Genomic DNA, 27,839 nt, shown 5'->3' on the forward strand with positions numbered 1-27,839 from the left:
CACACCTACAGCTGTGAGCAGATATATAAAAACAGATTTACCCACAGCTGTGCTGTCGGCTGCTCCTGCAGAGCAACACAGACTCATATTTTCCATCTTTCCCAACTGTGTCCACACCTGATTATCCCACTCTGACACACGCTGCCAAACACAGCTGAGCAGAGACTGATAGGCTGGCACACACCCACAGCGGTGTTCCCCCCCGTGGTCCACGGGTAATATTTTAGCAGGTTTTGAAAGAGGTAGGCGGGGCATCTTTGCCAGAAAAACAAAGAAATACACTGTACATGGTTTAGTTTACGTTTGAATATAAAAACTGTAAAGAGAGTGTGGAACCAAGAAAACACTGTTTATTTGAGGATACATTCTCCTCTCCTCTCCTCTCCTCTCATCTCCTCTCCTCTCCTCTCCTCCTCTCCTCTCCTCTCCTCTCTTCTCCTCCTCACCTCCCCTTTCCTCTCCCCTCCCCTCCTCTCCTCTCCTCTCCCCCTCTCCTCCCCTCTCCTCTCATCTCCTCTCCTCTCCTCTCCTCTCCTCTCATCTCCTCTCCTCTCCTCCCCTCTCCTCTCATCTCCCCTCCTCTCCTCTCCTCTCCCCCTCTCCTCCCCTCTCCTCTCATCTCCTCTCCTCTCCTCTCATCTCCTCTCCTCTCCTCTCCTCCCCTCTCCTCTCATCTCCTCTCCTCTCCTCTCCTCTCCTCTCCTCTCCTCTCCCCCTCTCCTCCCCTCTCCTCTCCTCCCCTCTCCTCTCCTGTCATCTCATCTCCTCTCCTCTCCTCTCCTCTCCTCTCCTCTCCCCTCCCTTCTCCTCCCCTCCCCTCCCCTCCCCTCCCCTCTCCTCTCCTCTCCTCTCCCCTCCCCTCCCCTCTCCTCTCCTCTCCTCTCCTCTCCCCTCCCTTCTCCTCCTCTCCTCTCCTCCTCTCCTCTCCTCCTCTCCTCCTGTGTGAGAGAATCTCTCACCAAATCCAGTTCTGAGTAGTCTTGAATCCTTCAGTTTAGGAGCGCTGCTGTTGCAGAGTTCAAAGTTGCGTTTGTATTTTAAGGTTTTTACGCATTTGACTTTGCAATGTTTCTGTTTTCACAGCACATTAGTTATGAATGTATTAGTTTAACGTTTGTTTTCTCCTGCTTCAGAGTCATGCGGTGTTTTAGATTAAGCATTAGCACTTATTTATATTGGAGAAATTAAGACAATGATCTTAAACCACTTCACCCCAGTGTGCAATCAAATCCTCTAAATATTGTTTGTTTTAATTATGTGATCTTCTCCGGGTGCTACATAGCCTAGCGATTATGTTGTGCACCCCGTGTTCAGAGGCTACAGTCCTCGTTGCAGCGGCCGTTTGTTCAAATCTGACCTCGGCCCTTTGCTGCATGTCATCCCACACACTCTCTCCCACAGCGTTTCCTGCCTCGCTTCAGCTGTCCTATCCAATAAAGGCAAAAAGGCCCCAAATAATATATTTGGAAAATGGTGCGATTTTCTGTTTCTCTGCATCATTATCAGTCACTGTAATAGTTGGATACTATATGTACGCTATACTGAAGAAGAAAACAGTGAGTGGTTGGAGAGTGAAGGTGACGACTGACTCGACAGATCTCCATGCGGTTGGCTGCCTCCTCCATCTCTTCCCTGAGGTGGTCGGCCTTGGCTCCCGTCGGCTGCAGGTTGGTGGAAAGTCCCGACGACTTGGTGGACTGATAAAACCTGAGGACAGAAAAAAAACATCACTTTATGAAAAAAAAAACATTTGATGACTTTTCTGTCTGGATTTGATGAACACAGCATGTTAAACTGAAGAGAGAGAGAGGTAGTGATTTTTTCATCAACAACAGAACCCGACAGCTACGCTAACAACACGAGCAAACAAAACACTTTTTTTTTTAAGGATTCTTCAGCACATAAAATGCAAACACTTTGACTATCTACATTTCCTCATTCATTCAGCTTCAGCTATTTCCGCCTACATCCCCCGCCTCCCCCCCCCCCCCCCCCCTCTCTCTCTCTGTCCGTCTGAGACTTTCTCTCCGGGTGGAGATAAAAATGTTGCGCTGCCAGAGGAGCTCAGCACACAGCGGCATGATGGGAAAAGTTGTCTCCGATTTGGGTCACTGAGAAGAAAAAAAACCTCTCTGACTGACTGAGTGGCCTGCAGAAGAAAATCTAATTTCTCCAAGTTTGTGCTTTAAAACGGCACAGAAGTGACAGAAAACAAGCGGGGAAAAAAAACATGTTGTTTTTGTTTTGTTTGTTTCAGTTCTTTAAACTTTTCCTTTTACTACAGGAGAATAAATCTGCACTGACACGACGACTCCAACTTTCAAGATCAGGACTAAACGGTCGACAGGGTACGCCGTGCACAGCCTATACGTTCTCAGGTTGCAGGAACACACCATGAAAAATAAATCAAAACTCTGTGGCTCAATAAAAATAACTTTACTGCATTTTACTGTGAGCTAACATCGCGTTTCGCTTGTAGCTTCCTCAGGTTCGCTCAGCACAATCACCCCCTCACCAGGTCACCCCGCCTCTTCTAGAGTCTGAACAACACGACTTTCACACCGACAGACAACACAAACACATCACAGATCCTTAAAGTCTTTATATGTGATTTTTTTGATCCAGCAGATGTCGCCCTTGAGCACCAGCATGAAACCAAAACAACTGGCGCTGCATTGTTGTGTTAGCATGCTAATGCTAGCGATCTTTATTATGCTCGTATCTTCACACTGCATGTAAATTTACCTGAAATGAGCGTGATCTAGAAACACAGTTAAGCAGTGAGTACAGTATGTTATTCTTCTTTTCTCTAGTCCCTCAATTAAACAACTTTTATACACGAGGGGAGGAGTCAGCCGGCCGTCCCGGCGATGTAAACAAAGTGAAGATAGGACTCTGAAAACTCTGAAAACATCACAGACAGTGGGACTCGGGTGTTACACCCATTGTAGACAGTCATGACTCACAGAGTTATTTTCAGAGGATATACTTGATTTCTATTATATTTAAGTGTGAAAAATCACAGATAAAGACTTTAATGGTGAAAAGATGCAGAACGTTTTTTGGTACATTTTGCAATAAACACCTGTGAGAAATCATTTAGCAGAAGCGCTAATCGTTCTCTACAACGAGGCTGAGCTTAAATCAGTCAGTGGTCGAGATAATTAAACCTCAGGAGGACGATGAAGATTCAGTTAAACAGCAAGAAGAGCCGCAGACTCAGAGTGAGAACAGTAATGTGTGTTCCCCAGAAAATACTTAAAAATGCTCATTGTGTGATTTCAATAGTCAAAGTAAGTTTAAGTAAAGGTTGAATGAATGAGTGAATGTTCCAACATTCATGGTTTAAACTTTCCTGGTGTGCAATCAAATCCCAGTGACATTCACTGGGAAGCTCCAGGACCAGTTCACTCACAGGGGATGGAGTTTCTCAAATCACAGCAGAGTGTCTTTCTCACACTCACACACACTCACACAGTCACACACACACACACACACACACACACACACACACACACACACACACACACACACACACTCACACTCACCGTGTGCGCGCTGAGTCCATGTCCAGGACCAGCTTGGCTAAATGTTTCCTTTGTTTCTGGATGTTTGGGATTTCCACCTGAAGGAGCAGAGCAGAGACCAGTTTGTTGTTTGTTGGTGAGAAAGAGACGAGGAACAGACGCAGTATTGTCAGAAGCTAGTTCACCTGTCGCAGGTATAAACTCTGCTGCTCTGTGTGTCTCATGAGGATTAGTTTACTGCCTGATGAACTCTGTCTGAACGATTAGCCTGAGCAGTGAAGCTTCAGGGACCTGAGGCAGAAATCTCTGAACTCTTTTCTATTAATGGATTCAAATCAGTTATTTTCCTCTGATTGGTGTCTTTCGATCAGTCTGATGTCTACATGCTTTTACACTTTTCTCCATGGATGGATTTATTCAAACAAGTGACCAGTGGGCAGCGATCTAATTTACAGTTCACTTCATGACAGAATGTTTTATGACCATATTAAACTGACAGAAAGGGGCGTGTCCAGACCTTTAGGACTGGGGTGGCCCAACTGGGGCACTGACTTCTGCAGGGGTGGCCTGAAGTCATGTGTGCACACCCCTTCTGTCTGAACTAATCACATTGACTTTTAAGTAACACAAGATAATGGCAACATGAACATCTTATGAGCTGAATTATTAAAAAGTTGTACGTCAAAAGTTACACTTTAAAATGCTTTTAAAAATTGTAAACAAACATCTGCACACTGAGAACTAGAAGCTGCCTGTTGCAACACAACCTGAAAAGTGAATTTCAACATAAGTCCAACATCCGGTAAGGCAAATAGCCAATCAGAGTTCAGGATTTTGGGGTGGCACCTTGGGTGGCCATTAAGATTTCAAGGGGGGCCCATGCCACCCCTTTTGGAAACGCCCCTGCTGAAAGATGAGCTTTCAGAGATTATACTGTATTTAGTGTCAGAACGACTTGTTGCTCTTACTTCAACGCCCCTGATTGATTATGAAGATGTTTTATAAATGCATGCATCTTCTCAATGCGTAATCTTTGGATTCTCTATATTAAGGTGCATTAAGTTTCATAACAAGTCTTAAGGCCCTGACTCATCATTGTAGTGTGTATGATTAAGTTGGCTGGCCTGCTTCGTCTGTGTGAAGACAAAATCACTTGTGTGTCCTTATTTATAAGGCGTTACTTAATCTGCTTCCCTCTGACTTTTCTAAATATATTCATGTGAAAAGTTCCTAAAGTGTGTCTTGAAACTGGGAAAAAGAAGTTTCAGGTAGTCCGCTCCTGCAGCCTGGAATCTCCTGCAGGACGATCTGAAGTCACTGATGTCCATTTTTCAGACGCTGTGTTTTTTCTTTACCTCTGCGAGGTCGTACAGAGGCTCGACGACGTCTCTCTCGATGGTGAGCTCGAACAGGATGAGCTCCTGGGCGAGTCGCTCCTGCGTCTGTCCGCAGAGCATCAGCATCTTCCTGCAAAGGGAAACAGGACACAGATTCATCAGAGAGAGCAGGATTACTCAGAGAGCGTCATATCAGTGAGCTCGTCCTCTCACATTACAACAGTCTTTAGGCATTGCTTATATTTCTGCACTTGAAACAACTGTAGAACTAATGCAGCGGGGAGATTTCTCGACTGTGGTGAGCGTAAACACAGCCCTCCATATATTAAAGCTTGAGATCAGCACAGCAATTTAAAACATGTTTTTCTCTTTAAACAGACGATTCAACCTGCAGCAGAAGTTTTAGTGTTTGCAAAGGAGCTAAATTAATCAGGACAAATGTATTTCCCGCTTTTATATGTATTTTTTCTTCTGATGGTTCTTGTGATGGTTCTTCTGATGGTTCTTGTGATGGTCGGGTTATATATGTCTGTTGGGTATCGTGCACTTTGGGTTCTTTTCTGTTGAATTGTATTTAATTATTTTTAGTATTTTGCTGTTGTTTCTGTTCTTCTGTGTTTGGTTTAGTTTGTTCTTGTTTTTGCTGTTTGTCAAAGCACTTTGTAAACCTGTGTTTTTAAAAGGTGCTATATAAATAAAGTTATTATTATTATTATTATTATTATAAAACAAACACATTCAGTCACTGACTTGGTTATTTGTTTGTGTTTTCTGACCGTGCAGTTTGTTGATCAATCAGGGCAAACTGTTAATGAGGCTTTACTGTTTAAATAAAGGTTGATTTGAACTATAAGTTCACACTTTACGTTAGAGAAGGAGGTTGGACCTCATCTGACTTTGTTTGTGGACATGATGGAGAAACGTTTCTTCTTCACTGGATGATAAAAACATTTCTTTACACGTCGGCAATTTAAGAGAGAAAATGAAGCCAATGTGTCAGATAATTACAGAGTCAGGTTTATCTCTACGTGTGAGGGTGTGTGATTTGTTTGTGTTTATTGTGTGTGTGTGTGTGTGTGTGTGTTTGTGTGTTTACTCACCCTAGTAGAGACTCGTCTCCGAGCACTGCCGCCCCCTCCACCATACATTGTGCGAGCGTAGTTAAGGGAAGCTTCTTCTGCACAGAAACACAAACACGTTACAATCTATCATTGTCTCAGTCCAAAAGTAAACACACACACACACACACACACACACACACACACACACACACACACACATAGACACACACACACACACACACATAGACACACACACACACAGACACACACACACACACACACACACACACACACACACACATAGACACACACACACACACACACACACACACACACACACACACACACACACACACACACACACACACACACACACACACACACATAGACACACACACACACACACACACACACACACACACACACATAGACACACACACACACACACACACACACACACACACACACACACAGACACACACACACACACATAGACACACACACACACATAGACACACACACACACACACACACACACTCATAGACACACACACATAGACACACACACACACACACACACACACACACACACACACACACACACACACACATAGACACACACACACACACACACACACACACACACACACACACATAGACACACACACACACATAGACACACACACACACACACACACACACACACATAGACACACACACATAGACACACACACACACACACACACACACACACACACACACACACACACATAGACACACACACACACACACACACACACATACACACACACACATAGACACACACACACACACATAGACACACACACACACACACACACACACACACACACACATAGACACACACACATAGACACACACACACACACACACACACACACACACACACACACACACATACACACACACACACACACACACACACACACACACACACACACACACACACTTAACAGCACACACACACATCAGACCTGCAGGGACAAATCCATTTCTTAAAACTCTTCAATCTGTTTTCTGTTAATTGAGATCGAAACAATTCTTTGAAATTGAGCTTCTGTTTTTTTTATCATCACAATCTTTGTAATTAATCAAAAGATTTGATCTCACTCGTCCTCAGGCAGCGTTATCTGCTCCTTACACTTTGTTAAATAAGACTTATTTCAGTGTTTTTCATCTCGTCTTCTCTATAGACTTGTGTTCAGGAAGTGGCTTCACCTAGTAGGTGTTTTGGTTTGCCACCATCTTCATTATTTCCTCGTCAACAGTGGCATTATTTAGACACAAAATTAGAAATACATTTGTTTTATTCTCTAAGAAGAAAGTTATGAGGGACAAAAAATGACTAAAGTATAAATAAATAAATTAATAAATAAATAAATGTTGGGAGAAATGCATACAATAATGTATAAATAAATAAATAATTAAATAAATGCATCAATAAATATATAAATAAATATATGTATATAAATAAATGCAACAATTCATATAAAAATTAATATATAAATAAATATATTCATATATTTATTTATATATTTCTGTGTCCATGTTGGAAATAAATTAATAACTCAATTAATGTGGAAATGTATGCATTGATAAATATATAACTGTAGAAATACGCTAATAAATGAATAAATACATGTAAAAATATATAAATAGCCTTTTTCATTAACAAAGTGAATTTATTATTTATTCATTGATGTATTGTTTTCAGCATTTATATATTTATTTATATATTTATTGATGCATTTATTTAATTATTTATTTATTTATACATTATTGTATGCATTTCTCCCAACATTTATTTATTTATTAATTTATTTATACTTTAGTCATTTTTTTGTCCCTCATAGAAACTCAGGATGGTTTATTTTAGTTGTTGTCATTGAATAATAATGTTGTTTTAAGCATGTCATGGTTTGGGAATATTTGTATGTATCAAGCAATACTCAAAATAAAAACATCAATCATTTAGATTCTACGCTTCATGTTCTCCCCTAGGGTCTGTTTCTTCTCACCGAAGGCGACCTGACAGACTTCTTTTCCACGTCCACGCCCTGCTGGCCCTGCAGACAGGCGGTCAGCTTCTTGTGCGTGCTGTGAGAAACCTGCTTGACCAGCTCCAGACGTTTCTCCACCTGACACAGATAACACGCACAGATTTGCAAGTCAGTTTCTGAAAGTGCCCGTCGACAGTTACCGCCCCCGCACATGTAGGTTTAAAACAAGCTTCTTCTCACTTACAGTAGTCGACTTTCACCTCAATGAAACGTCTCTTATTTCATTATAAAACAGACTCAGTTGTAACTGATGTCACAGCTACAGAAAAAAAGGCATAATTCAGATCAATTAACGCGCTGCAACCAAAGTCAATCAGCAGCGGCGTTCAGGCTTTTGTCTCACTGAGAAGTTCATTTTCAGCGCTCATTAACGTCGCCCGAAGGCAGCTCAGAGAGCCATTTATAAAAAAAAGTCATTTCATGCACTCTGAAGGCTCTGCATCAATAATGACTTCTCCTGTGAGAGGCAGCCGACAGCAACAGAGAAAAACAAACATGAATCATTACCTGTAGTAGGTCTTCACTTAATACTTCTGTTTTTTCAGCTCTGCAAGAGAAGAGAGAAAAGAGAGGCTGTGAGTGTTGAAAGGGAATTATTAAATGACATAACTCGCGGCTGTTTTACTTCCAGTGTTCACAAGAGACTCGCCTCTAATACTAATACTGCCAATTATTCACAATTGCGATGTTATTTACCAAAATGCATCTAAATCTGATCTTGCAGATTTGTCCTTGGTTGTCCTTTTTTCACTTGTCATTGTTTACTTTATGATGCACTACACTCTCCATCGCTCACTGTAAGAAGACAGCAGCACAGGATCCAGTTTCTAGTTCAATCTATCCACTTCAACTTTCCACCACATTTAAAACTGTATCTGTACCCTTCACTTCAAACGGCCGCACTAGAAGTCAGATTTATTTTGTTGTTCCACATGTTGGAGAAAAGGTTTTAGGTGTAAAGCTCCTGCTGACTGGAATTATTTACCTGTAAACATCAGATCTATTTTGTCACTTTGTTTGTTTAAGGGCTTTTTCACATTAGTGCACGATTGCTCCCCCTCCCCCGCTTGTCTGCGTTAAAGGTAGAGTTAGAGGTTGCTATGCAAAGTGTCCATCAGAAATAACTAATCCATGCATACACATTCATACGCCGTCGGCAAAGCAGCGGGAGCAACTTGGGGTTAAGTGTCTTGCAAAGGACACATTGGACATGTGGCTGCAGGAGCTGGGGATCGAACCCCCGAACGACTCTACCAACCGAGCCACAGCCGCCCCGGTTCTTACAAAACACATAAAAATCTAAAAGCACCACAAAAATAACGTTTCTGTTAAAGAGGGTCCAAGTGTTATTACCGTTGTTTAATACTCTATTTTTGCAGCATTTGATTGAGTAGTGAGTATTTCACTTTGAGTTCTGTGACATTGAGGAGTCAGAGGAATCAGCTTTAGGAATCACACAAGGTCATTAGAAGATTTATTCATTGGTAATTTTGCTCGTCTCATGAGATTTGCTCAAAATGGGAATGTTACTGAAAATAGAGGAAAGCGTTCCTTTGTTGGGGACTATTTCCAGCATCAGATTAATACACACAGTCACATTGTGAGTATATATGACAGGCGTACGACGACGGAGCTCTGCGGCTTTGAGGAATACGATCAGGATTTGGAGTCAGTATAATAAATTAATTGTTATTTTTTTCATCTTATTGGATTTACTGACAACAAGGAAATATGAAATCTATCAGCTCAATACCTCATCATGTAAAACCTTAAATTATTAGATTTTTTTTTTTGTTTTTACAACTGATCAATTTTTCTCTGAGAAAAAAGATCACCAGTTCCTCCAGGCCTTCTTTTGTAAAAAAAAAAATCACTTGACAGATATCGACTAAGAGTCAAATCTAAACCTGACGGCGAGCATAGAGAGAGCGAGGTGTGGAAGCCGATTTGACGATTGACAGTTTGAATCAAATCAATGCGGACATTAGAACATGAAAGGCTGCGGGGGAGCTGAAGGTTGATCATAAAAGTACAAGATGTTCTCTGGAGAAGGATGTTGTCTGCAGTGTTGTGGCCTTTAGAGAACATATACTCTGATCTGACGTGTGAGAGGGGAAAAAAAACACGATACAGAATCTACAAGAACAGAAGAAAAGAATTCAGTGATGCAGATTGAAAGCCAGAGAGAGTGAATGTGTCGGCCATTTTTGAAACTTTTAATTCATAGAAATGCTAAAAAATAAAAAAAACAATTGACAAAAGACCCTATGAATGCAGAACTTTTTGGGCGCCGGGTTGCCTAGTGGTTATGTACAGAGGCTACAGTCCTCGTTACAGAGGCCGAGGGTTCAAATCCGACCTCTGCCCTTTGCTGCGTGTCATCCCCCGCTCTCTCCTCCCAACACTTCCTGTCTCTCTTCCACTGTCCTGTCTTATAAAGGCAACTCATCTAAACAATCTTATGTTGTCAATAAAATGTCACAAATGTAGTTAAATTACGTATCCAGGCAATGTAATCAAAATACTTGTGCCCCATGCGTACAATGACCAGCATCGATTAACGTGCAAACACAACAGGTGTAACACTGGACCGAGGTTATTATCGTCAACGAAAACGAATGACATAACAAAAATGAAAATCTGATACTAAGATAAAAACAACACTTTACTAAAAACATAAAACTGAAACTTTGTGTGTTTACAAAACCAACTAAAATAAAAGAGAAAAATATCTTTAGCGTTCAGCTTTGAGACAAACATCCTGTGTGATACGTTAAATAATACTATCTCTACAGTTTGCACGTCTGGATGAGTTTGGCTGACTGCAAAAAATGTAAGAAGTTGCTTGATATCTTACTCTGGATCATTTACAATACATAAACAAAAATGATAAAACTAAACTTGATTAAAACTAAATTACAACTAACACAGCAGTATTTAACTAAAATTGAAAACTAAAAGTCAAAATGACATAAAAATAAAAACCTGTATTTTATGACCTTGCCCTGAACATCACCATACTCCGCACCCCCTCCCCAATAAATAAAGTAAGACAACAAATAAACATAAATAGATCAAATACAATCGTAATAATGATTTAAAAAAGCTACTTAAGTATTTATGAAAATAGACTTGCACGTACACAAACCTGCACAGATTTTGTGTAAAACAAAAACAGTTATATAATATGTCTGTAACTAATGGCTCATCTATCTTTCCATACAAGCCCAGAACCTTCACTTTTCAGCGTCTGTCATTAAGTACCTCAGGGGAAACTTTCAGAGTAGGAAAATAATGGGAATCTAAAGGTCCTGAAAAACATGACCTCGTTGTGTTTCTCTGAAGTCCATTTCTCTCAAGGTAAGAATTCAGAAATCTGGGGGATCGTTTTTCCAAAATAAAAGAATGCAAAAGTATATTTTGGTAATTAATAAAATATTTTTTTTCTATCTAACTGGCATATCATCTAGTAACTAAAAACAGGGTAAATATAGTTAATTTATGTGACCAGCAGTTCAAACACCTGCAGGTCATCAGCTCCTCACATTTCAGAGGCTAAAAACAACAACTGAAAAGCTTAAAGAAGGTGATATTTAAAAATGTTCAGCAGAGGACAAAACCCCAAAATATAAAACAATAAAACAAGAACATGAGGCAGCAGCAGAGGCTCCATTGATTCTCCATCAAACTGCTTTCACTTTCCAAAAGAGCATCTCAGTATTCAGAGTCACTAACGGCACAAATGTCTTCAGAGTTTCAGACACAGAGATCAAGCTTGGTTTGTTGCAGAGTCGATGATTATTTGATCAAATATGTTACACATCATATCCAACCGCTAATCTTAGAGCGTAACAGCCTGAAAGCAGCATTAGTATAACCACACAGCGAGCTTCAAAATGTGCACAATCTGCATTACGGCCATGCATCTTACCCTTCTTGTGACCCCTCCCCCACTCAGCCTGATATTTGTTTTTCTATCTATTTCTCTGATGCAATAATTTAACACGCTCCTTTGAACTGCTGTTGAAGATAAAAAACAACACTTGTGTATCTTCTCTTATCTTCAAGAAAGAAAAAAACAACAAAGTGGATCGACAGGTCAGTCCGAATCACCTAAAGTAAAGTTTTTCAGCCCTGAAGGTGCAAACCTCCAGTTTGACAGGAAAGGAAAGTCCCGTGTCACAAACTGTTCTTCTGCTCAGTCTGACCACATGCTCATGAAGTGGACATTCATGAAAGTTTGTGAAATCACTTATTATAACCACCTTAACTGATTAAAGCGACTTATTCCAATGCTTCCAAGTTTTACTATAAAACATAAGCAAATTGACAAAACAAACAGCTTCCAAAGTCCTTCAAGGAATTGGTCATGAAAAATAATTTAAATACACTTTTGTTGTCTAAAGATCAAAGTTACATACAGGATACTGCTTTAGGTACAATTAAGTAAATGCATGATTAAAAGAGGAAGCACATATTTACAAAGACACTATGAAGTCTTCCTCACCTCGCACTAACCACATGCTTCTTTTTCCTAACACAAACACAAACTGTTCTATCATTCAGTGAGAGTTAAAAAGACGCTGTGGACTCTCCACTGTGACCGTGTTGGACTTACGGAACCGAGCTGTTCCTGCGTGAGGCTCTAGTCCTGCTGATGTTCAGCTTTTTTCTCCACATCCCCTCTGCTAACAGGAGGGACACCACTCTTCTTTTAGGAAGTGGCCCAGCGACAATGAAGTGGAGAAAGTGGAGCGACGGAGGGGAAGGCGGGAGGGACAGAGGGAGGGGAGGGAGGGACGGACGGACGGGGGGGAGGATCGGCTGAAGAATGAGACCTGACTATCTGGTCCTTTCACTATTTCTCTCATCACCTACAAAGCTCTCTGTGATATACTTTCAACTATTACAACACCTACGACTGCAGAGAAAAAGATTCATAGAAAGCATGTTTTTATATCTTTCTTCACAAACACCTGTAGAAAAACATAATGAAGTATATTTACTCAACTATACTACTGTATTTACCTCTGCTGAGTCTTTCATTTTAATGACATCTTCTAATTTTACCACACAAAATGTTTAAAACGAAATAGTGTCCTTTTGTACTTTTAATCACATCCAGGCCATCAGAATGACATTTTCCTCATTCAAATTTCCGAAGAAGGAAGACTGGTCCTGGTATGTGGTCATACCAGTAACACACAAACACCCACACAATCATATCCTTAAGAGGATTCTGTCTTAACCGATAGGAACAAAAAACCTCAAATTATAAGCAGAACCTTAGAAATTGTTTTTTTTTTCTGGTAAGACAGGCGTTGTAACCCAAAATGAAAACTGGTCCTCAGAAGTGTTTGTATCCGACAAAGTCCCCAAAAGGTAACAAAAACACACACACACACACACACACACACACACACACACACACACACACACACACACACACACACACACACACACACACACACACACACACACACACACTGACAGCCTACACAGCTATCCTTGTGAGGACATTGCATTGACTACTTCTCATTGAGGACCGCCAAATCAAGTCCTTTAGTGTTTCCCAAACTTTTTTCTGCCGAGCCCCCCTTTGGCGGTCGAAAATATTTTCAAGCCCTCCCACCCCTCACCATGAATACATCAACATTTATCAACATAAACTAAACACACTGCCAGTCACGCCCTTTGCTGACAAATTCCTGTATTTTCAGAGTTTATCTGAAACTGCAAAAAAGTCCAGAATAACGACAAGACTCACAAGTGACTTTTTTTAAGGTTTATTTTGGGGCGTTTTAATGCCTTTACTTAGACCTATTACAGTGGATAGAGTGAGACATCGGGGAGAGAGGGTGGAGCATGACATGCGGGAAAGGAGCCACTGACCAAAACTTCAGAAATGACTACTTTTTTAAACTAAGAATGGGTTTGATTCCCATGAGAAATACTGGTCCCCTTAAGTGATTCTAAAGGTAAATGTCCCTGCGAGGTAAGAAAAGCTGACACACAAACTCCCACACTCTCACTTTGACTTTAACAAAAGAAAAGCTGCTAAACTGAGATTTTTATATTCCAACCAGACAATGAAAATCCACACAATGCTCGCCGACCTGTCTCGACCTCACACTCCTGCATGTATTATATTCACAGACGTACCTGCAGAATGAAGTATAATAAGGTCCACATGAACGGCAGGTTTTTTTGAGTTTGAACTGTCATGTCCTCAATTACCAGCAGGAGGCAAGACTCGATAACGCTTTGACCACACTTCTCCCCGAGGGAAATGAATGTAATATCAGCTGTATATTAGAGCTTTAGCTGCAGCATAATGTACCTGCAGTGCTGCTGGATGCATTTATGTCATGATGGCTTCCATTAGAAACAGACTGGATGACATTCATTTTCTGTATTTATCAGCGGGTAGAGAATGCACATTTTGACAGACAGGATACAATATTGTCATGCAGATGTTGTTGAGAAGAAAAACAAGTTAACTAGAGGAATAAAGACCGCCATAAAACATCCCAGTTAAAGGCTTTGAAAATGCAGTTTTTTCTTATTCTACATGAAAACAGCCTGTTTACTGTCAACATTCCCTCGTGTTTCTGTTTACTCCAACATGTGAGGAGGAGGTCAGCTGTTAATGTTGGGCTGACGTTTCCACACCGTCACGCTGTGTGACGGGGGTCACAGCTGAGGAAGGGAGAGGCTGGGGAACACGTGGTGTGTCTGTTGAGAAAAAGAAAGAAATCAAAGCCGTCGACAAATAACGCACAGGGTGGACAACTTGCCCCTAAAGGGAGAGGAAAAGGAGCCAAATGGAGACTTTCCCAGAATATTTTCCATCTTTCTCGTCTCTCCTAACTGACTCTGACACCGGTTTTTTTTCTCCTCTCTGCAGCTTTTTTATTTTTTTAATTTTCCAACACATCAAGGGTAGCTACAGCATCAGGAAACAAAAGCCTCGGTCTCAGTCGGTACTTTACTGCAGCATCAGCTTCTGTCGTCACACCCGGGATTCCCCACTGGCGCAGAGAAAAGAGAGGGAGGAGGCAAGGCGAGGCGAGGCGAGGAGACGGTGATTATGAATACAGCAGCAGTCGGAGAGGAGAGACGATAAAAGTGGGAGAGATAATGGATGTGTAGAAAGGGGCCTTTGCAGTGAGAGATTTAGAAAGGGAGCTGGAGCGACACACGGTGTGATTACAGATTGTTCTCTGGTATAATGACTCAGCTCTCTTTGTCTTTCCTCTTTCTGAGGCGCAGTGTGTCAGAGAGGAACCTTGAATTTTCATGCACGAGCTTTAAAAGGGCTACGAGAAGCTTCAAAATGTGTTTCATACGATCCAGAGGTATTTTTACTCCGCACCTGCTGATGATGCTTCAATATATAAAATGACAACGACCTCATCTTTACAACCAAAGATAGCCTGTGACGGTGTCAGAAATCTAGGACGATCATCTCACAAAGGGAATGCTACTACGATCTGCGTTGACTAACCAACCAATAGGAATGCTGCATGAAACGACGCACTTATAAGCGCGAGCAAACAGGCGCCAGTGCAGTCGGAAACACATGACGACAATAACTCTGTTTGCAACACTGGCATCCCATGTTGGCCTCTTCTATGCACATGAACAAAACTATGGCGAGAGCTTGCTTTCTGCTGGTCGCCATGGCAACCTCAGCCTGACCAGGTTGAAGCACCCTGATGATGCTGTGTGCTGACTTGCCTCACAGCCTACGATTCACGAGGTAAGTCATCATCGCATTGTTTCCTTTCACTTCCTCTCTTTTCCTACTGCGCCTCCTTCAGTACACTTCCTGGTTTCTGATTGGTTGTTGTTTGAACTCTGTCACTAATTATTAATTAGATTGAATTCACCTGCCTACTCCTTATATAAGACTCATGTTTTCATCCTCACATGGGGCGACAGTTCAGCAATGGTCAGGTGGCTTTTAGTACTTAAGTACTTTATTTATCTTCATTTCCTTCAGAGAGTAAATCTAATTTGACTTGTTTATTGTGCTAATATTATTTTATTTGTCTTTCAGCATGGATGTTGTCTTCTGTTACCCTCATGATTCACCTTTGGATTCACGTTGGATTCCTGCATCCTGACCCGATGCCCCCCCATGGTGATAGTACCTCAACTTTGAACCCTTCTTAAAGGCTTAAAGGCTTTATATGCACTAGTCCCCCTTGACGGGCTTCACTGTGGTTAAAGTCTTTATATGTGATTTTTTTGATCCAGCAGATGTCGCCCTTGAGCACCAGCATGAAACCAAAACAACTCGCGCTGCATTGTTGTGTTAGCATGCTAATGCTAGTGATCTTTATTATGCTCGTATCTTCACACTGCATGTAAATTTACCTGAAATGAGCGTGATCTAGAAACACAGTTAATCAGTGAGTACAGTATGTTATTCTTCTTTTCTCTAGTCCCTCAATTAAACAACTTTTATACACGAGGGGAGGAGTCAGCCGGCCGTCCTGCCGATGTAAACAAAGTGAAGATAGGACTCTGAAAACTCTGAAAACATCACAGACAGTGGGACTCGGGTGTTACACCCATTGTAGACAGTCATGACTCACAGAGTTATTTTCAGAGGATAGACTTGATTTATATTATATTTAAGTGTGAACAATCACATATAAAGACTTTAAGAACAGTAAAACGATCCCTAATCTCAAAATATAAACCTTCGGCTTCTCTGAGATCCCGAAGTCTGTACTCTAAATTTTCAATAAAACCATCTCTGGTCTCTCTGCCAATCAATACAGCGATACTATGTGTGTTTAACTGTGTCCAAACAAGCAGCAGGAGATGACACACTTCCTTCCTGTCTTATTTATTACACATTTACCGTTTGAGTGCCGTCTGGTGATATAACCCTGACCAATGTGGAGGCAGCAGGCGAAGAAGAGGGTGATATACATCTTGTAATATCGCTGAGCAAGAAGCTTGTAATGCACTTTAAAAGCATCGTGCAATACACAACCTTGGATCCTTTAAAAGGTCCGATGCATCAAATGTTTAATTCAGTTCATGTTTGGAAAAAAAGAATTACAGGAAAAAAAAATGGTTCAAGGACAAAAAATAAATAAAAAAATCCCCGCGGAGAAATGTTCCAGGTGAGGTCAGATTACCCAGCATGCTTTTCTCTGTCACCGAATGAGGTGGTGTGGGTTGCCATGGCAGCGGGAGTTGCAGATGGATGGATCAAGCGTAGAAGTGGAGACGGCGTGCGAAGATGAATGAAGCGCTGGAGTAAAGTGGAGTCATTCCTCGAGGAAAAGGAGCCAGAGGAGCGACGCCGGCGGTCGAGCTTTCATTTGTCACAACAGGCAGAGAGGAGATCTGTATCTCACAACCACACACACACACACACACACACACACTATCACACACATCTTTTGGCGTCAAGGTCATTCTGTGACTATGGGGGTGGGGATGGAAATCATGGAGCGTTTAAACAAGAACTGAACTGTTCAACTGAATCCTGAACAATAAGCTTTAAAGTGTTTCTGCCTTTGCAGATGAAAACGTCTTTTTAACCGTATTCTATTTTTAGATTGATCTATTTTCAGCCTTTCGATCAACGCTGATAAAACGCAATGTATGCAGGACTAATGTTTTTTTCTGAGTACAGTCACTCTTTGCAGAAACTAAATTGGATTCCTCTCGTTGTCTAGTCGTCCTCTAACATTCAATGAACACAGAACAGGACAGAAAACCACACACAGACATTATTTGACGTTTTTAAAACATGAAACACAACTTTTACAGAATTAATTCAATTAAGATTCTAATTGTAAAGGGGAAGGGTTTTGTAAAAGATGATGTTTTACACTTAATATTTTTAAGCACTATTGAGTTGTGAACGTGCAAAATCCCTCAGGGGGCAGATAATGCCCATTTCCCCATTATCACCAGGCAAGTTCTTCTGAAATTTACTCATCATGGGAAAACCAGAGTTGTAATCTCGAGGTTAACAAGATCAATAAAGTCGAGATATCTCGAGAAAACAACCAAAACTGGGGAGCAAAGGACCTCGCAGTTCGCTCGCTATATTCCTCAAGTGGGCTGTCGGGTTTGACTCCGGCCTGTGGCTCCCCACCACTCCACTCCCATTGGTTCCTACTCTATCCATTGTTCTGTCCCATGAAGGCAAAAAGCCCCAAAATCAATCTTTAAGAAAAAAACAACAACTGAAATGTACTTGTTACCACAGGAAAATGGAGTAAAATAGATTGTATGGATTTACACAGCATGTCCTCTTAGGGCATAAATATTAACATTTCTGTGATGGTCGATTTGAGTATTTATCACCAGTCAGGAAAGTCATTTGAAAGTCTGGTCCTGGTTGCTGCAATACTAGCCGTTGGGTTGTCACACTACCTGAATTTTAAACTTCCATACTGTATGATACTAGTACAAATCAAACATTAGAATACCTGTTTCAATACCACATCAAGTCTTTGGCACCCAGTGATGTTTATTTATTGTTTTTAATTACCATAAAACTTCTGCACAAAGTCTAAACTGCACAAATATTCAGCATAGATGTAAAAAATGATCTACCAATGGGTATAAAGCAGGTTTTACATGTTGAGTGTTTTGAAATAAGATATACTAACTTAGATTATGTCGCATTTTCAGAATCAGAATCAGAATCATAAATACTTTATTAATCCCAGAGGGAAATTCGATTGTGACAGTTGCTCCAAAATATACAATATAGCAGTAGAAATATAGTAATAAAAATATGAATCAAATAGAATAGGAATGTAAGTAAGATATCAAAAATAGGTACAAGAAATATTTACACAAATCTTAAGACACTTCACAAGTAAAAATTGCTTCCAGAACAGCAGATATTTTCAGTTGACACAAACTTACATTTAGCTTTTTTAAATCTCAAAATAAGAAGTTTATCTGGACTTTCAGGTGAATGTGGCTTTTATTATGTTAAATCACATATTTCTGACTAAAAATTAGACAAATACAGTTGCTTGGATTTGAGTTTTTGCCGTGTCTCTGAGACCTTACACTCTGCCTCTGTGCTTCAATCTAAGGCACACAACCTTTTCACGGCTTCCATTCATACACTCAAACAGATGACAATATTCGTCCTTGTGCTGTTCACAACAGACCACCTTGATTGTGATGTCAGCGCAGAGCACATCCTGCATAGTAAACAGCTCCTGAACACATCACAGCACAAGATAACAAAACACAACCCGGGGGCCCTAAAGCTTTAATTCCAAATCAGAATGCCGCTCACAGCCAAAAGTTTGGAGCATCCAGGTCCGGCTCTCCGGAGAGTTTGCTATTTTCCTCGAGGAGCACTAAATCCCACAGCTTTTCTCTCGCTCGATACAATGAAACAGTCTGACTCATTCCAGATTCACGCGGGGTAACCTCGGCCCTGCTGGCACTCACGATTGACAAGGCAACAAACCAGAGCGTAGCTGAGAAAAATAAAATCACTCGTAGGAGGTCTTTCACTTCTTTAGAGCCTCCAGAGATTCACTTTTGGCCTCCAGAGACTCGGCGTTGTTTCCTGAAAATAGAACAGAATACGTCTTTCTCTGTGGACGGGGGCTGCTTGGGATATTTTTAACAAAAAGAACCCCAAACAAAACCTTTTGTATACCTGCCAATACCACGTTGGATGAATGTGCGTGGTATAATAAGTGTGTCAGTTTACTCAGTAGAATATTCTACAATTCTACAATTCACTTATCAGACTCTTTTATCCAAAGCGACGTACATCAGAGAGTAAGAACAACACAAGCAAGGATCTAGAAAAAAGGGAACAATGTCAGTAAGAGCAAACGATCAGCTTTGAGTCTGATTGGACACACAGGTGCTGACAGGAAGCGACCAGAGGCAAAGCACAACATTGAGGGCAGTTCTTGAGAGCTCTAATCAGTATAGAAACCATCTTATAAGTCGTCGTTATCAAACAAAAACCATCGTCATTACCATCATCATCATCAATAATATGGAGACCATCATCATTAAGTTAGTAGGTATTCATGAAAGAGCTGGGTCTTTAGCTTTTTCTTAAAGGTGCAGAGGGACTCTGCAGATCACATGGAGTTTGGAAGTTCATTCCACCACCGGGGGGCGACAGAGGAGAAGAGTCCAGTCAGAGACTTAGGACCCTGTGGTGAAGGTTATAGTGCAGCAGCATCCTCACTGGCAGAACTGGGCGCTCTTTCCGAAACATAATAATCCCAACAATCAAGTCCAGAACAGCAACTCTATTTAAATTAATTATTTACATCTCTACCAAAAAAAAGGGATATCATTAACTTTTATACAACAGTTAGTTCTGACCAAGCAATCTGATTGGACAAGAGGCATTCCATGACATCACTGAGACTTTTCACATTATGTATCACTCCTCCTCTGTCAGGGGTCTAAATACTTTAAATTAACATTTAAAGCTGACATTTTTTTTTCTTCATTCATCAATCTCATCTCTGAGAATCACACAGCAGACTCTAATTTCACTGGTTTCATGATAAAGTTCATTTAAACATACAAGTAAAGGTTCATACTAAAAAGTAGCTGCTCTGTGGTAACCATGGACACCAACAGTAGAATATAATGTTTGAGGTTGCTTAGCAACAGTCTAGTTTCAGTTAAAGTGTGGAACTAGTTGAGTTGGTTGAGTTAAAGTCTTTATATGTGATTCAGACTTAAATATAATAGAAATCAAGTATATCCTCTGAAAATAACTCTGTGAGTCATGACTGTCTACAATGGGTGTAACACCCGAGTCCCACTGTCTGTGATGTTTTCAGAGTTTTCAGAGTCCTATCTTCACTTTGTTTACATCGCCCGGACGGCCGGCTGACTCCTCCCCTCACGTATAAAAGTTGTTTAATTGAGGGACTAGAGAAAAGAAGAATAACATACTGTACTCACTGCTTAACTGCGTTTCTAGATCACGCTCATTTCAGGTAAATTTACATGCAGTGTGAAGATACGAGCATAATAAAGATCGCTAGCATTAGCATGCTAACACAACAATGCAGCGCGAGTTGTTTTGGTTTCATGCTGGTGCTCAAGGGCGACATCTGCTGGATCAAAAACATCACATATAAAGCCTTTAAGAAGTATTCTTGTTGTTTATTTTTCCTTTTTCCAGATTGTTTAATTGTTGGGCGGGCGGCTATGGCTCAGTTGGTCAGTTGTCTCTCAGGTCAGAAGGTTTGGGGTTTGATCCCCGTCTCCTGCAGTCTGATGTGTCCTTGGGAAAGACCCTTAACCCCAAGTTGCTCCCGCTGCTTCGGTGGCAGCGTGTGAATGTGCTCTTTGGAAGTACTGAAGCTCAAGTGAAATGTTTGTGTACAGAAGTGAGGAGACTGAAACTTTAATGCTACACGGTTTGATGGTATCAATATTTCAGCACAAGTATAAATATAGTCGTCTCGCTCTCGACATATTCAAAGAATGGGAGCAAAGAAGTCTCTGAAGAAGTGATGCAACAACAACTGTCATTATCATCAACTCTCTGAATTCTGCATGAACTGGATGTTTTTAAATGGATTTTATAGGATAGGATAGGTTTGTAAAAGATACTGTAGTGAAATGTTTCTTACAAGTCAAGTTTCTTAATGTTCAAGGTTTCACTACCTTATCCTTCTGATCCACCACTTTCCAGAAGTGACTAATGTACTTGTTATTACAATATATTCAATCATTTTTAATAGATGATGTTGGTGTTTGTACCAAAGATCTCAGGGGGGACGCGAGGCTTTCTTTGCTGTCAGGTTGTCAGAATTCGATTTGCACATAAAATCATGTTTTTAAAAGTGAGCCAGAGATTTTATTTTATTTATAATTTAAGCATATTTTAAAGCCAATATTCCAGATTATTTTTTCACTATTTCCTTTTAACTTCTGTCTTAATATTCTGAATAATTCCCCGACCACAGTTCAGTAACATTTCTTTCACACACATAAACGTGATGCTCATGTGAGACCGCAGTAACCAGCGCCGCCCTCTCCGTCACCATCGCTGCCCGACTGAACTCTCCCACACTGCCAACTGTCTCCTCACTCAACAGCAGAGACGGAGCACACACACACACACACACACACACACACACACACACACACACACACACACACACACACACACACACACACACACACACACACACACACACAGACATGCAATCTAACCCTGTGGCTTTATTTCCATGTCTTTACACAGCTGGCCTGAACAAGACTTGACAGTGATTTTTTTAGACACCAGAGACTCTGAAACATGTTGAAATGTTTGAGCTCAGGACGACGACCTCGGACTCAGACTGGACATCTGCATAGTGACGCTGTGAGGCGCACAAATCCCATTCACTGAGGGGATATTGTTTCTTTTGTTTTGGGTTCACGGTGTTCATGACAAAAAGCCAAGACTATCCAAACAAAACATGCAGAACACACAAGAAAGGACCGCACCAGAACAAGAATTTACACACTGAAATATCTGACATCAGCCCACACAAGATTTATGTTTTACCTGCAAGACGGGTTTAAGCATCGTCTGTCTGCTCGTGATCTGTTTAGACACCTTATGAACAATTAAAAATGAAGGAGTCCAGACCAAAAGCAGGATGAAGACCTCCAAATAATACGTTTTCAGCCTCTTCTGAAGTTCTGCCCAACGCCTAACATCATTTAAACACTGTGTTTAAATGTGAAACTGCCTAATGTTTATCAGTTTTAATCATCGTGTCTGGGTTTTTTTTTGGAGCAGGGGACAACTCTTTAGATTTTTAGATTTTTTAGCTCTGGTTAATAACCTTGTGACCTATGATGGGTCATTCTGAAGCATGATTTGTAAAGTTTAAAGTCTTCATATGTGATTTTTCACACTTAAATGTAGAAATCAACTCTCTGAAAATAACTCTGTGAGTCATGACTGTCTACAATGGGTGTAACACCCGAGTCCCACTGTCTGTGATGTTTTCAGAGTTTTCAGAGTCCTATCTTCACTTTGTTTACATCGCCCGGACGGCCGGCTGACTCCTCCCCTCTCGTATAAAAGTTGTTTAATTGAGGGACTAGAGAAAAGAAGAATAACATACTGTACTCACTGCTTAACTGTGTTTCTAGATCACGCTCATTTCAGGTAAATTTACATGCAGTGTGAAGATACGAGCAGAATAAAGATCGCTAGCATTAGCATGCTAACACAACAATGCAGCGCGAGTTGTTTTGGTTTCATGCTGGTGCTCAAGGGCGACATCTGCTGGATCAAAAAATCACATATAAAGCCTTTAAATCTGAACTTAACTCATCTGTGTTCAATGATACAGCAAATTAAAGTAAAATGCAAAGCTCAGAGTTGATCACGGCTGGTATTGACACTTAATTCAAAGTTTTGTTTTTGACTCCCTAGAGGCTCCAGTTCCCTCAGGTTGCATACTACTTCTTAAGAGCGAACAAAACCACCTTGATGATTCAGTAATGCTCGTTTATAACATAAGGACTCAGCATGTGAAGCCCTGTTGGGCAATTATCCAGTCTGCTGTTAAATGCAAAAACGTGTTAACAAATTCTGCAGGTCCCAAAGAAAAACTGAACATCTGCTGAAGCTGCAGACATGTTGTGTTTATCCAGCCCCTCTCCCCCTGACATCACCACCTCCTCTCCTCTCCTCTGGTTCAGAGCCAGCGATTGGGGCTGCACAACAGTCTCACATATTTTGGCAGGCAGGTCGCTGCTCAGACGCCGTTTCTCCCCCGTTCATCCCGTCTCCCTCCCTCGCTTGTTTTCATCTCCCTCCGGGCTCCGACTTTCCCTGCGTAAAAAAAAAAAAAAAAAAATTGTCCCGCTTCTGTCTGAGCGTGTCGTCACTCTCCCCCCGTCAACCCCGTCCTAGGCGCGGTGTAGCCGAGGAAACGCTCAGAGATTCTGGCAGGCGAAGGCCGAGGACAGCTCATTGGAACTCGTGGAGAATTGGGCCGGGGGAGGGCTCCTCTCCTGCCAAGTTCTCATCATACTCCACAATAACAGAGAATGACTAATAACTGTGAGAAGAGGAGCTGAGACAGAGAGCGAACGAGACAATGACGTACAGAAAGCAAGCCGCAAGAGTTAGAGATCGCAAAGGGTGAGAAATCTCCTCTGTAACAAAAAGGCCTTTATGTTCACGATGGCAGTGGAAGAAGCTTTGAAATAACTCAAACAGGTGACGGGCGGGAACAGGACAATCTGGAGCTGTGACAGCACTGTCAAAGTGACACACGAGCCTCTTTCACACAAGAACTCCTGACATTCTCTAGATCATTTCAGGACACCCTGGACGGGATATTTCCTGTAATTTGCCCATCACAAATGCACCTCAAAGCGGGAGAGTGTCTCTCTCTGACAAGCTCTCACAACTTGAAGTAATCTGCATAATTCTGTTGGGGAGGGGCGGCTGATTGGAAACATGTGACAACCGGTGGTGTTACAAAAGGAAGCTACTAGAGAACCCAACCCTGAAGTAGCATCTCCATGGGGGTCTAACCAGAATCCTCCTCTGGGATGTTTTCATTGGATTTTGGATCTTTGCATAAAATAATCTCTGTGTTAAACACTCGTTTCTAAAGCGTAGGCGTTTTGTTCAGCAGGATAATCTTCACAGATGAACGCCATTTTTATGATGTTTGAAGCGTTAACGCGGCCGACAGAAGTGAAAAGCTAACGTTATGCTACAAGCTAACTACACCACGGTCGGATGATTGTGACGTCACTAGCGTTACGCTTCAGACGATCTCCGATAAACTAATCCACGTAGCTTAATAAATAGTTTACTAACATAATATTCACCTTAACCTAAAGATTAAACCTACAGGAGACATCTCCGACTAGTGAGAGAGTTCCCGCCCTCTGTGTCCGGCGTGATGACGTTTAATGTCCCCGACGACCGCTGTAGTCACATTTAGCCACTTGTTAGCAACCGCCTTTTTAAAGACGTGTAAAAAACTTCAAACTTCACAAGTGGGGGTATTATCTAACGTAGTTTATGTGGTCTAACAAAACACCAACATCTCTTCAGCTTGTGTTAACCACAGACCTTATTTCAGGCGTCTAACCACAAACACATTCAAAATCCCTGTTGACTTTTAGACGTTAGACCCCATGGCGCTCAAATGCTAACTTACTTCCTGGTTTTAGGATTCTTGTGGCGCTCTATACCGAAGTGAAAAAAAACTGCAGTTCCCAGAGTGTCCACTTGAGGCCGCCTGCAAAAGTCAAGGAATCGCTGTTAAAATAAACCTGTTTACATCCTGGTACTCCAAAGTAGTTCTGGTCTCTTAACTGTCAAACACTTTATCATCCAGATTTTATTTTATTTTTTTATCTCTTCATCGCTTCACTCAACAGAGGATGTAAAACCACATTCCCAAATTGTAGGAATGTCACCCTGGTTGTCGCTCTCTCTCTCTCTTTCTCTCTGCTGTCAACCTGTTGTCACTTTCCTATAACACACACACACACACACACACACACACAGTTTATAGGAGCTGTGGTAAACCCTCACCCTTGGCCCCATAACTCAAACAAAGACACGACATGCCACAGCGCTCGACATGCTCTAATTACAAACCTCGAGAAACAACTGATGTACACTTGTTTCACTTGATAATCAGACTCAGGTTCAGCTGCAGTGACTGAATGTAATCAACCCGCTCCTACTGCGGCTGTTTTTAAAGAGCTCACTCTGTGTGTAGTGACACCTGGCTGTGATGTAAAGAGGAGTCAAATATTTTACCCAAAACCACAATAAAAATAAAAAAATCAGTAATGGAGGAAAACTCCAGTGTAAAGACAAAGACTGGGACGGATCTGATATCGATATCGGGTCCAATAGTAGCGTAATTTACATATCAGTAATCAAGCTGATTGCAACAATCCACGTCTTGATCAGTGACCACATTCCGTCTCCATGACGATGTTCAGACGAGATGGAGCAGCTCCTTCTATATGATCAAAAAAGTTCAATTCTTACACTTCAGTTTAAAAGATTTAATTTGAAAACCTGACAAGTTGTTGCTGCTTCCTGTTTGTATGTGCAGCCGGCTCGTGGCTTGATGACAATAATTTGAGTTTTGAAGGGCGGTCCCTTTACTGATTTGAAAACCTGGCTTTGAGTATCTATATAAGTTTTGAGTTAAAGAGTTCATATTCTGCCCTTTTTGGGGTTCGTATATTTAATCTATGTTCCTACTTTTGTACGTTCACAATAGATAAAGTCTGAATAAAGTGTCTGTTTTCATGAACTGCTCCTCCTTGCTCCCTCTCCGCTCTGAGTCCGTCAGCTGCGCTCTGTTGAGCCCACACTGTTAGACCCCACGTGGGCCAAGTCTGCTCTGATTGGTCTGCAGATCCGCTCTGTCGTTATTGGTCAGTCGCTCAGCACGGTTCTCGGAAATGTCCCGCCTCTTTTACCATATTGGGAATGCAGCCACTGGCTCCGTCCGAGGGGAGCATAAACATTAGCACCTTAGCACTACTGTGCTACCGCAGGCTACGGCATATCGTGGGCGTGCAACATGAGCTGCTCGGCTTGCCACAACGAGCCAATGGGCTTAGATCAGTGATCTCACACTGACAATGACGTCGGACTGACAGATTTTTATCGAGGGGGGCTAGAACCGAGCGTTACATGCAGCTAATGCTACAGCTAACAGGAGGACGTAGGAGAAGCCGCGTTTACGTGGACTTTGAATTTTTGCACATAGATGTGTCTAAACATGCACAGGACACTTGGAAAACACACTAAAGAGCATATAAAACCAGAAAAAGAAGAATATGGGACCTTTAAAGGAAATATCTGATCGGTAAAAGTTTTTATGTCGCTGAATTTGTGTCTCATTAGATTCTTCTTTAAGGTCATAGATTGTTTGAGTTCACACGTCAAAGATCTGTCTGCAGCTCGCTGCTCGTCATGTTAGTCTGACTCTGTGTCTGAGGAGGAAACAGCTGTACGACTAATTCATGAGATCTGATGGTGAAATGTGACATCAGCGATGGAGTAACGCCTGGATTCACGCCTGCTGTCTCTGCCCTCATGTGGGAGTGTTTGTGTGTTTGTGTGTGTGTGTTGAACTCATGTATACACAAGCGGTTAGTGTGTGATTTACAGATGTACTTACTCCATTTGTCTAGGCAGGTATGTTTAGAAAATTTGTAGATTTATTGTTTATTTTAACAGTCTTCAAAGAATATGGATCAGCCACAGACATTTGGCTGGTTAACGGCTTACTATGCGATTTTTTGATCCAGCAGATGTCGCCCTTGAGCACCAGCATGAAACCAAAACAACTCGTGCTGCATTGTTGTGTTAGCATGCTAATGCTAGCGATCTTGATTATGCTCGTATCTTCACACTGCATGTAAATTTACCTGAAATGAGCGTGATCTAGAAACACAGTTAAGCAGTGAGTACAGTATGTTATTCTTCTTTTCTCTAGTCCCTCAATTAAACAACTTTTATACACGAGGGGAGGAGTCAGCCGGCCGTCCTGGCGATGTAAACAAAGTGAAGATAGGACTCTGAAAACTCTGAAAACATCACAGACAGTGGGACTCGGGTGTTACACCCATTGTAGACAGTCATGACTCACAGAGTTATTTTCAGAGGAGATACTTGATTTATATATTTAAGAGTGAAAAATCACATATAAAGACTTTAACGTTGTAAAAATAAAAGAATAAAGCTGTTATGTGTGCTGAACACTTTGGCAAATGGGGAAAATATTCCGATTTAAATTGCAAATATTTCTGTGTGCC

The 27,839-nt window shown here is 41.4% G+C and overlaps 1 protein-coding gene across 4 annotated transcripts in view; it reads right to left on the reverse strand.

Moving 5' to 3' along the window:
• LOC132955375 (rho GTPase-activating protein 44-like) overlaps positions 1-27,839 on the reverse strand; it is a 91,252-nt gene that overhangs the window by 32,179 nt on the left and 31,234 nt on the right. For 2 of the 4 annotated variants that reach the window (XM_061028221.1, XM_061028220.1), the window contains exons 1-7: positions 12,643-12,767; positions 8,532-8,571; positions 7,983-8,102; positions 5,965-6,041; positions 4,883-4,994; positions 3,549-3,625; positions 1,590-1,707 (exon numbers count right to left, since the gene is read on the reverse strand). In XM_061028221.1, the coding sequence (XP_060884204.1) occupies positions 1,590-1,707; positions 3,549-3,625; positions 4,883-4,994; positions 5,965-6,041; positions 7,983-8,102; positions 8,532-8,571; positions 12,643-12,704 (606 nt within the window). In that variant the 5' untranslated portion in view covers positions 12,705-12,767. Of the gene's footprint in view, positions 1-1,589; positions 1,708-3,548; positions 3,626-4,882; positions 4,995-5,964; positions 6,042-7,982; positions 8,103-8,531; positions 8,572-12,642; positions 12,768-27,839 lie in introns of those variants that run through there. The other 2 variants (XM_061028219.1, XM_061028222.1) reach the window with 1 other exon arrangement.

This window comes from Labrus mixtus, chromosome 21, assembly GCF_963584025.1.
Source record: "Labrus mixtus chromosome 21, fLabMix1.1, whole genome shotgun sequence".
NCBI lineage: Eukaryota > Metazoa > Chordata > Actinopteri > Labriformes > Labridae > Labrus > Labrus mixtus.